Source organism: Schistocerca piceifrons, chromosome 1, assembly GCF_021461385.2.
Source record: "Schistocerca piceifrons isolate TAMUIC-IGC-003096 chromosome 1, iqSchPice1.1, whole genome shotgun sequence".
Classification (NCBI taxonomy): Eukaryota; Metazoa; Arthropoda; class Insecta; order Orthoptera; family Acrididae; genus Schistocerca; species Schistocerca piceifrons.
In genome coordinates, this window is record NC_060138.1 from 122,262,355 (window position 1) to 122,274,773 (window position 12,419).

General features: G+C 42.3%; 1 protein-coding gene across 1 annotated transcript in view; it reads left to right on the forward strand.

The window, feature by feature from the left end:
- The window catches only part of LOC124787684 (baculoviral IAP repeat-containing protein 6), a 329,612-nt gene that overhangs the window by 207,036 nt on the left and 110,157 nt on the right, over positions 1-12,419 (forward strand). Inside the window, exon 44 of the mRNA XM_047254541.1 lies at positions 4,741-5,006. Coding sequence (XP_047110497.1) covers positions 4,741-5,006 — 266 coding nt within the window. The remainder of the gene's footprint in view (positions 1-4,740; positions 5,007-12,419) is intronic.

Sequence of the window (12,419 nt, forward strand, 5' to 3'; positions counted from 1 at the left end):
CACAATTTGGAACCACAACACCCTAATTCAGTAGTTAACCTTTCCTCCAAACCTCTCTCCCAATCCGAAACCTCTGTCCTATCCAAAGGCCTCACCTTCAGCCCCTCTCCCAGATTCAACCAAACAGCCCTCGTCAAAGATTTACTGTCCTACACTCGTACTCTCTGCTGGAAATATCACTTTGCCACGAAGAAAAGTGATCCTAATCCTACTCCTAATGATCCAACTCCCCAGGACACCATCCAAATTGAACCCTGCCTGGAACAGTTCCGTCCTCCGTCGCAGCGGGACCCACCTGCTCTTCCTCAAAATCATCCTCTCCAAACCTTCCAGGAATTTCTGACTTCCAGCCTTGCATCTCAATCCTTCTTAAAAAACCTTAATCCTACTCCCAACATCACCACTGCTGAAGCCCAAGCTATCCATGATCTGAAGGCTGACCGATCCATCGTCATTCTTCCGGCGGACAAGGGTTCCACGACCGTGGCACTTGATTGTCGGGAGTATGTGGCTGAGGGACTGCGTCAGCTTTCAGACAACACCAGATACAAAGTTTGCCAAGGTAACCCCATTCCCGATGTCCAGGCAGAGCTTCAAGGAATCCTCAGAACCTTAGGCCCCCTGCAAAACCTTTCGCCTGACTCCATCAACCTCCTGACCCCACCGACATCCCGCTCTCCTACCTTCTACCTTCTTCCTAAAATCCACAAACCCAATCATCCCGGCCGCCCCATTGTAGCTGGTTACCAAGCCCCCACAGAACGTATCTCTGCCTACGTAGATCAACACCTTCAACCCATTACATGCAGTCTCCCATCCTTCATCAAAGACACCAACCAGTTTCTCGAACGCCTGGAATCCTTACCCAGTCTGTTACCCCCGGAAACCATCTTTGTAACTATTGATGCCACTTCCTTATACACAAATATTCTGCACGTCCAGGGCCTCGCTGCGATGGAGCATTTCCTTTCACGCCGATCACCTGCCACCCTACCTAAAACCTCTTTCCTCATTACCTTAGCCAGCTTCATCCTGACCCACAACTTCTTCACTTTTGAAGGCCAGACATACCAACAATTAAAGGGAACAGCCATGGGTACCAGGATGGCCCCCTCGTACGCCAACCTATTCATGGGTCGCCTAGTGGAAGCCTTCTTGGTTACCCAGGCCTGCCAACCCAAAGTTTGGTACAGATTTATTGATGACATCTTCATGATCTGGACTCACAGTGAAGAACTACTCCAGAATTTCCTCTCCAACCTCAACTCCTTTGGTTCCATCAGATTCACCTGGTCCTACTCCAAATCCCATGCCACTTTCCTTGACGTTGACCTCCATCTGTCCAATGGCCAGCTTCACACATCCGTCCACATCAGACCCACCAACAAGCAACAGTACCTGCATTATGACAGCTGCCACCCATTCCACATCAAACGGTCCCTTCCCTACAGCCTAGGTCTTCGTGGCAAACGAATCTGCTCCAGTCCGGAATCCCTGAACCATTACACCAACAACCTGACAACAGCTTTCGCATCCCGTAACGACCCTCCCGACCTGGTACAGAAGCAAATAACCAGAGCCACTTCCTCATCCCCTCAAACCCAGAACCTCCCACAGAAGAACCACAAAAGTGCCCCACTTGTGACAGGATACTTTCCGGGACTGGACCAGACTCTGAATGTGGCTCTCCAGCAGGGATACGACTTCCTCAAATCCTGCCCTGAAATGAGATCCATCCTTCATGAAATCCTCCCCACTCCACCAAGAGTGTCTTTCCGCCGTCCACCTAACCTTCGTAACCTGTTAGTTCATCCCTATGAAATCCCCAAACCACCTTCCCTACCCTCTGGCTCTTATCCTTGTAACCACCTCTGGTGTAAAACCTGTCCCATGCACCCTCCCACCACCACCTACTCCAGTCCTGTAACCCGGAAGGTGTACACAAGCAAAGGCAGAGCCACGTGTGAAAGCACCCACGTGATTTACCAACTGACCTGCCTACACTGTGATGCATTCTATGTGGGAATGACCAGCAACAAACTGTCCATTCACATGAGTGGACACAGGCAGACAGTGTTTGTTGGTAATGAGGATCACTCTGTGGCTAAACATGCCTTGGTGCACGGCCAGCACATCTTGGCACAGTGTTACACCGTCCGGGTATCTGGATACTTCCCACCAACACCAACCTATCCGAACTCTGGAGATGGGAACTCGCTCTTCAATATATCCTCTCTTCCCGTTACCCACCAGGCCTCAATCTCCGCTAATTTCAAGTTGCCGCCACTCATACCTCACCTGTCATTCAACATCTTTGCCTCTGCACTTCCGCCTTGACTGACATCTCTGCCCAAACTCTTTGTCTTTAAATATGTCTGCTTGTGTCTGTATATGTGTGTGTGTGTGTGTGTGTGTGCGTGCGTGCGTGCGTGCGTGTGTGTGTGTGTGTGTGTGTGTGTGTGTGTGTGTGTGTGTGCGTGCGCGCGTGTGTGTGCGTGCGTGTGTGCGCGAGTGTATACCCGTCCTTTTTTCCCCCTAAGGTAAGTCTTTCCGCTCCCGGGATTGGAATGACTCCTTACCCTCTCCCTTAAAACCCATATCCTTCCCTCTTTCCCTCTCCTTCCCTCTTTCCTGATGAGGCAACAGTTTGTTGCGAAAGCTTGAATTTTGTGTGTATGTTTGTGTGTCTATCGACCTGCCAGCGCTTTCGTTTGGTAAGTCACATCATCTTTGTTTTTATATATATGTATATTCATTCATACAGCTGTATTTGTCTGCATCTGCACTTTCTTCTTTCCATTAATTCACACAAAATTACTTTAGGATTCATAGTTTGGAAGCACACATGGAGGATATGAAATGAAGCTGCCACTACTTGCATGACACACAGGAATATTATTATGCTTCATTCGACTCATTAAAACTCACAAAGTATTCAGTGTGTAGGTATGGAACTGGGACTAATGCTTTCTTTGAGTCTTGCACTGTGTTTTTATTTCAGTTTCCTGTAGAGAAACATATTTTAATGTGATTTACAGGGAACTAACAAAAATCCATTTCATGATGACAAATTTTTGACAAGTGACAAACTTTCTTACTATTGAGCTTAGGTATATATATTACACAAACAGAATCTGAAGATTAAATATTATTTTCATATGCTTTAAACTGGAACTGTCAGAGGCCTCAAATATGAGATAATTTGAATTTAATGTGACACATAATGGTCCACTCATGCTAAACGGTCACATGCTGTGTTTCATTATAGGGACAGATCACACACTGTTGTTCTCGTTTCTGATATGTCATGTGGTTATATTTTTTCTCTCCACCAACAGCATAAGAATATAGAAATGTTTATATTGAGAAACCAGATTGTACTGAACAGTAAATTACAATCTGAAACTGCCTTGAAAGACACCTACTTCTTTAAGGTTTATAACTTACAGGGTGGTGAATTTCCCTACCAGCGGTACAATCATTAATTTCATGCATCACACCCTCAGCACAGCAAATGGATCTACTTAGAAAATTTGTGTATTGATAGGGTATTTTCCCTCAAAGTTTCCACTTTCAGATATTTCTAGCTTCCTCTTTGTTGTGAAGTATTTCCTTACCAATCTCGACAACATTGTTTTTGTTTATGTTCATATCTGCAGCAGCTATTTTTGCTCACTTTGTTAATAGACTTCCACACACAAAGTATTTCTCTCCAATGACCTAATGCTCCTCTCACCAAGAGAACAATCTCATACATTTCCATTTGTAACAATAAATTTGCTTTTGTCAGTGTTTAGTATGATATACAAAAAACAGTAACAACGGAAAGTAGTAACTACTGCTACCTTAAGAAATAAAAAACAAAATCACTGTGTGCAGCAGGATAATAAGTTGTGTAAAGCCTAGTGCAAGTGGGAAATGTTTTAATGATGATTATGAGGATTTGACAAACACTGTTGTTTGCTGGAGCTCCAGGTCTCATGAGGTTCACTGAGTGTGTACTGTGCCACCCACGTGAGCCTCACCCAGTACTTTTTATGCAACCGTGAAGGCTAAAATAATTTTGAACTCAGTATAAATGTCATGGAGATGATGTTAATACGGTTAAAACTGTAACCCACAATGCTGCTTCTGCTGCATTATGAAAGAAATATGTTGCTACTCACTAGATAGTGGAATTCCAGCACTACACAGCCTTTTATTCCTCCAATGCATCCACAGTCCTTCTACTTCCCTCCTTTTCCACCGCGCCCGCCCTACACCCTCTGTCTTACCTCCTGACTACACCTAACTGCCATAGCTCTTTCTACCTCATCCCTGTGTGCTTTCACAAGAAGCTGTTTACTGTCTCCCACCCCTACCTTGCTATCCCTCCAGCCTCCTCCTTACTCGCACCACTCAGATTGCATCTCCCATCATGCATAGCAATTCGCAGTCTGACCTCAGCAGCCAGAGGCATGGTCATGTGTGTGTGGGGGTTGCAATTTTGTGTGTGTGTGTGTGTGTGTGTGTGTGTGTGTGTGTGTGTGTGTAATTCAGAAGAAGGGGCTTTTTGGGCGAAAGCTTGTGTGTTTAGCAGTCTTTTTATTGTGTCTATCTGTGACTCAGCATTTGCACTATATGGCGAGTAGCAATCTGTCCTTTTCATAATATTGTCATTACCCCATTCTGGATTTTCTATTGTTTGTCTTTAGGAGGTGCGTATAATTTAATGTATAGTAACATAATTTATGGTTTCAGTTTAGGCTGGCTGCGGCTCTTGCACCACTGCCTGTGTCTGCCGATGATAGGCTCACCCTTGGCACGCGGAGTGGTTGCGTCTGCTGCAGAAGTGGAGGGGCTGCCTGAAGCTTGTTGTGGCTTGCTCCTGGTGCCGGCACCTGCACCTTCGCTCTTCACACCCAGCCTGGAGAGGGTTCTGATCCGGTTAGGTCTTCACTCTCGTGACCTAGGCCTGAAGCAGATCAACACCCTGCTCCGGAATGGGGCAGCAGCTTTTTTGCAAGGTCAGTTTATTAAACAAATTGTATAAAAAAATTCACTGGAGAAAACTTTAAAATTATAAGGAAACAAATGGCAGGTCAGTACCTGTCAGGATGCAAAATACCAGTATTGATGGAGAAACATTTAAAAGTGAGAAAACTGTTTCTAGCTTTCGCAACTCTTAGTTGTCTCTTCAGTGAAAAAACAGGAATAAGTCTGAGGAGGAAAACAAAGTTACTGAGATGCCCATTTGAGTCAGGCCCACTTGTGAGAATGAGCGGAGGAAAAGATGGGAGGACAGAAATCAAAGTAAAAGATCAAAGATATTCCATTAGTAAGTAATGTGCCAGTTTCATTCCAGATATGATATCGCAAACTGAAAGTAATTGTGGATTGAGCTGAAGAGAAATGATAAGTGGAATAAATAGTGAAATTAAGCAATCCGAGGAGTTAAATGAATTCAGTAGGGGCTTGTAAACTTGCTACGATGTGATGGCCAGAGAGGTTGTTCTGGGAATTCTTTTGCCCTCCTTACCAAGGTGTCCCTCCCTTCTGTCTACTTTCCAAAATTCACAAAAATCGTCCATGTTGTCCCATTATAGCAGGCTTCAAAACCCCTTCCAAAGGTATATTAGCACTAGTAGAGAAATATTTCTGACTCATCAAACATATAAAAGCCTTTCACACTATTTTCGTAACACATAACTGACGCAAATCTATCTGCATCCTATACAGGCTGTCGTATCATACATAGTCAACCACAAGGAAGAAAACCAGCAGAGGACATCACTGATTCCAATTTCTAGCCATACACTGCCCCCCACCTCCCCTCCAAATGCCACACCAGCAATTACAGTAACAAACAATGGACAAAGAGTTCCAGATTAATCTAGTTTAAGACTGTTTCTTTTTAAGTAACATTTCTCTGTATATATGTATGTATGTATAAACACCTGAAGATGAACAGAACATGTTTGAAACCCGTTGTATTATGTTAGGTTAAACATAAAAAGTGACTGGTAGCAGAAATTAGAAATAATAACCATTAAAACATACTTCCATTCTACAGGGAAGATACCACACACACCTAGGACTCACAAATCTGTTCCCTCCTCTCACCCACCAGGAGCCCACCATGTCACTATTGATGAGATCTCATTCTACGACTAATCCACTTTCTGCAACAGCTTGACTCCTTTTCCTGACTCATTCACATGGTCATACTCCACATTGGAAGCCAAACTTCCTTTATGTTGACCCTTACTTCATTGAAACTCGCATTCACCTCAGTTCTTATAAAACCAACCAACAAGTAGGCACAGGAAGAAATCATTTTATTTTTTAACTGATTGAGTGTTATTTTTTGTCCAGTTGTGTGTGTTATTAATGCAAATTTCAGTGTTATTTTCTGATGGTTTAATATTTTTAAATTGTGTTCTTTATTTTCATTGTACTGCATTTGTTTTAAGTTTTACGTTGAAAATGAAGGTATACCTGTCAATTATATTACACCTTTTGACATCACAAATCTCGTTTATGTTAATACTTCCACGAGTGATGGTTCTGCAAGGTTCGTAGGAGAGCTTCTGTAAAGTTTGGAAGGTAGGAGACGAGTTACTGGCAGAATTGAAGCTGTGAGGACTGGTTGTGAGTCATGCTTGGGTAGCTCAGTTGGTAGAGCACATGCCCACGAAAGGCAAATGTCCCAAGTTCGAGTCTCGGTCCGGCACACAGTTTTAATCTGTCAGGGAGTTTCATATCAGTGCACACTCTGCTGCAGAGTCAAAATCTCATTCTTTTTGAGTTCTTGTGTCCGTTTTGAGTGTTGTCATATGCTGCCCTACCAGTCTATTGTTCAACATTGTTGTTATATTGTGAGACAATTCATCTAATTGATTGAGCTGTTTCAGTGTATCCAAAATCTCACTTAACATTGTTGTATTCATACTCATAGTGATAGGCATATACTACAATGTTGAGATTATGCACTCGATAATGCTAACTATTTTGAATAAATGTTGTATCCCTTTAAACAAGAATGTAATACTGCCAGTAAACATAGTCACAATGTGAAGCAGTGCACACAGCTGTCAACTGTACATGGTGCAACTCCCCTAGTTTGTTGTATATTGTGCAGCAACACGAAACCCATGCCTTCTTGTGTGTGTGATGCGATGCAACGCCTGCATCAGATGTCTCATAGCTGTAGTCTGTGCTGTTGGTGCACTTAACCACCCTGCCGACAGACTGTGAGTTGATGGAGTGCTGCCACCAGGAACTGTTCTGTCTTGTAAATGTTGAAACCATTCACGGACTTCCATTTAAATGACTTATTAAATCTTAGAGTCAGTGCTGAGCCAGTATTGACATACGATAACGACTTTTAATGTTGGAAGGTTACTCTCTCCAACAGATCTTCTTTGCTCTGTTTATTTTGCTGTTATCTAATTATCTGGTTATCACAAAGTAATATCTTCCTCACTTATTGTGATAACATATTTCAGGTACGTCTCTTCTCTTTGACCCTGTTTACTGTTGTTGCCCATAGAAATGTTGTATTTCCTGATGATTTTGTGGTGAAATTCGTCTTTGCATCACCACAGCCTTATCACAGTGCCTTTTTCTTTCATTTCGTGGTCACCACACAAAATGTTTTCACTGGTATTCACTACTGGAGAGTACTTAATTAGGATACTGAGATCTGTCGGTCTCTCTTCATAATTACCTTTTTCTTAATCTTTTCTTTATGCACTTGTGTCACTCCTCGAAGTTGTGGTCCTTCTATGCAGTGCCACTTGTATTGAGCTTCTTCACCCTCTACATGAAAGCAATCTGATAATCGAAGATTATGTTGGCTACCCATTAGCTGCGAAATCACGTAACCAGTTCTTTTCAGAATGCTTCTATGTTTAACAGTGTTCATAACATTTTCACCATATCAATTAAACATTCACAGTTAAGCCCTTAATAATAAAACTCATCAATAGACAGATTGTTAGTATCCCAAAGTTAAGAATTAATTAATTAATTAAGCAATTCCATACAGTCTTCTTTTGATTTTCTTTTCGGAAAAACAGCCATTGTTATCCTGACCTCTTCTTCTTTGATGTCCATAGCACCCCCAAGTGACAACGTCAGTGTGTAAATGATTCCTTCCCACCAGTAAAACACTCACCTACAGTCATTCCTTGTGGCTATAAAGTACTTACATTTGCATTTCATATCTGCGCATGAACAAAAAAACTGTGTGCACAGTATGCCGTCTTCCCTGTACCACTACCACCATAAATTAAGGTTTTTGTATGACCCTCTTTCATCTGCACAGTAAAAAGGAAATAGGAAATGGTGCTACCTTGAATAGAAACACATACCACCACGCCCTTCAGAATATTTGCACTGAAGAGACCTACCATTCTAGGCTCTTTAGCATATCGTCATTAATAGAGTTGATCATTATTGACCTTCTTTTGAAACAAGAACCTACTGCTGTGAACACACACGGACGCTGTAAGAGTTAGCAGCCTAGTTTGGGTGCAACCCAATGCATTTCACTTTTCCTTCACCTCTGCCTGAAGTATGTTACTTCATATTTTTCAATAGTTTGCTAGTTTCAGCCTTAAAAATGCCTTTTCCCATAAAAATGAATCCATCTTCAAATCATTTTAACGTGGAATGGATGTAACAATTTTATCCACTGATGACTCAATATTATTTTCGTATTTACCAAAACTCTTTTTGTAGGAATTCGTTCTGAAGACATTGCATTTTGGAGAGATCTCTAATTCTGCGTCGGTTACACTGTATCATTTTGTAAGACATAAATGTAAAAACAAAAACCGACAAATATGACACTACAGCATCAAAAGCAAGCAAAATAACATGGCACTTGCTTGGTTCACTTCAGCTGACTCTTAGCAGCACAGGACACATGATGTCCCTCAGAAATGTTTTGGTAGTAGAACAGAATATTTACTCAGTATTATTTTGTGAAATTAAGTCTATGGCGAGCCTGATCTGTACCACTGCCAGTGGCTGAAAGAGGAAAACAATGAGGTACCATGTTGATCTAAGTGCATGAAAAAAGTAAAGTGCCATATTTGGTGGTTTTCATATTTACATTTGTGTACTACGAAAATGTGTAGTTTAATTAGTGTACAATACTTTGAGATCTCCCCAAAACAGGCAGAGCGAGGTGACTCAGTGGTTATCACACTGGACTTGGATTCGGGAGGACGACGGTTCAAACCCCATCCAGCTATCCTGATTTAGGTTTTCTGTGATGTCCGTAAATCGCTTCAGGCAAATGCCGAGATGGTTCCTGATAAAGGGCACGGCCGATTTCCTTCCCCATCCTTCCCTAATCTAAGCTTGGGCTCAGTTTCTAATGACCTTGTTGTTGATGGGACGTTAACTACCCTGTCCACACCCACCCATTACCACCTGCTACAGCCACACTAATGTCCTACATCATCAAAGGCAGAGGAACATGTAAAATGACACATGTTGTTTACCAACTAACATCTGTTCTTTGCATGGATTTTTGTATGAGAATGTCCAGCACTAAACTGGTTAGGTACATAAATGGACAGAGAAATGGCCATGGGCCAGCCGTAGCCACTTGCTGAGCATGTTCTACAGCATAGGTGCACAGACTGCTGGGTCCTCTGTGGCCTGCCCCTCACCATTTGTTGTTCTAATTTTTTTTTCTCATTTTTGAAACTCCTCTTTCAATCGCTTCCGAAATGGAGAGGAGGAGGCCCTTATAGAACTTAGTTTGTCTGAGCCAAGTCTAGCTGGCATTGAGGCAGAAGATATGGGATAATAACTTGTTTCACAGCACGATATTTTTGAGCATGTGTCCCTTACATAGTTACAGTAAGGGTTTTGTGGCCCACAGTACTCTCTCTCTCTCTCTCTCTGTGTGTGTGTGTGTGTGTGTGTGTGTGTGTGTGTGTGTGTGTTTGTGTGTGTTTGTGTGTGTTTTCCCCCATCTCCTTCTCTACTTTCATCTTGCTTCTTAGTTGGACTATTCACTCCATACCTCACTTCTTTACATCTCAATATATGAAGCCAACATTGTGCTTTCTAAACTACAATTTTTTTTATCTGCTCCTCTTCCTAATGCTGCTCCCTTCATTTTTTTCTCCTCTGGTCTTGACAATGGCCAGGTCCCACTCGACCTAGAGTCTGAGTAAATTGCTCTTCCTTCCCAACCTCACCAAACCAATACCTCATACATTAGATCACATCAGTGTTTCCCATCTCTGTAAAAATTATTATTGTAGTTATTATTCACAATTAAACTTAACACAAAATCTTTCTGGATTGTTTCTTTATTAACTGATTATGATGTAATTCTGATGTTTTATTATCGAATAATGTGAAGTTTGTAGAGACCTCAAGATCAGCAATGTTTAGCTCCCATTGCAAAATGCCTGGCAGTTGGAAATAGGTCAGTTAAGAGACTTAGTGTCCTGCAGGTGCAACCATCACTGGTTGTTGTAGACAGCTATTTATTACTTGTGATGTGTTCCCATAAAACATACCATTCAAAATACCCATAAACGCAATTGAAAGTCACAAAGTAAATAAATAAGTCCATTAACCTTTATTAACTTTTATGCTAATCCTGATGTAAGTTTTGCATTGATCACATCAGTAGAACCATTTACGAGAAGTACTCTGAATGGCTTACCTCACAATGAGGCAACAAGTACTTACCAGCTGTCTTGTCTCCATGTAAGTTTACAGTTCCCTTAAACAAATTAGCAGATATGTTGTTAATACCATTTTGTGACGTAATCTGAATGAAGAGGGCCAGTATTAGTCGATTACATCATCGTTGATCAATCACTGCAACAGGTTAAAACTGGCAGACATCTAAGAGTATCCAGTTGGAGCAGTTTAATGTAGATTAACTACAGAAATCCCGTTTCAGAGAAAGCAAATGCAAAGCTTTGATCTATCCAAACCTGCTGTACTGTTCAGCAGTCTGAAATTATTGACGAGTTTTGTTGGTACACTGTGTGATCAAAAGTATCCAGACACCACCAAAAATTTAAGTTTTTCATATTAGGTGCATTGTGCTGCCACCTACTGCCAGGTACTCCGTATCAGCGACCTCAGTAGTCATTAGACAACGTGAGAGAGCAGAATGGGCATTCCGCGGAACTCATGGACTTTGAACGTGGTCAGGTGATCGAGTGTCACTTGTGTTATACGTCAAGGGACACGTACAGCACAAAAGTGTACAGGCCGATCTCGTCTGTTGACTGACAGAGACTGCCAACAGTTGAAGAGGCTCGTAATGTGTAATAGGCAGAGATCTATGCAGACCATCACACAGGAATTCCAAACTGCATCAGGATACACTGCAAGTACTGTAATAGTTAGGCGGGAGGTGAGAAAACTTGGATTTCATGGTCGAGCGGCTGCTCATAAGCCACACATCACGCTGGTAAATGCCAAACGACACTTCGCTTGGTGTAAGGAACGTAAACATTGGATGATTGAATAGTGTAAAAAATGTTGTGTGGAGTGACAAATCATGGTACACATTCTGGCGATCCAATGGCAGGATGCGGGTATGGCGAATGCCCAGTGAACATCATCTGCCAGCGTGTGTAGCGCCTACAGTAAAATTTGGAGGTGGTGGTGTTATGGTGTGGTTGTTTTTTTCATGGAGGAGGCTTGCACTCCTTGTTATTTTGCATGGCACTATCACAGCACAGGCCTACATTGATGTTTTGAGCACCTAGCTTCCCACTGTTGAAGAGCAGTTCAGGGATGGCGATTGCATTTTTCAACATGATCAAGCACCTGTCCATAATGCATGGCCTTTGGCAATGTGGTTACACGACAATAACATCCCTGTAATGGACTGGCCTGCATAGAGTCCTGACCTGAATCCTATAGAACACCTTTGGGATGTTTCGGAACACCGACTTCATGCCAGACCTCACCAACCGACATCGATACCTCTCCTCAGTGCAGCACTCCGTGAAGAATGGGCTACCATTCCCCAAGAAACCTTCCAGCACCTGATTGAACATATGCCTACAAGAGAGGAAGCTGTCATCAAGGCTCAGGGTGGGCCAAGACCATAATGAATTCCAGTATTACCGATGGTGGTGCCACGAACTTGTAAGTCATTTTCAGCCAGGTGTGCGGGTACTTTTGACCACATAGTGTAGATCCCAGTATCCTTCTGATGATCCTTCATTTCGCAAACTTTCAATATTCCTCTTCTTACTAGGTTCAGACTTTCTGCTGCATGTGAGGCCTCAGGGTAGATATTGTTTTGGTAATTTTTCACTTTTCCTTTTGTAGAAATGTTGTTCTTATTGTAGATCTCAGTAGCTAATTTGTATGCTAAATTCATTTTGTGTATTTGTGCTACCATTGGCTGCAAATATTGTGAGTTAAACTAATGATTG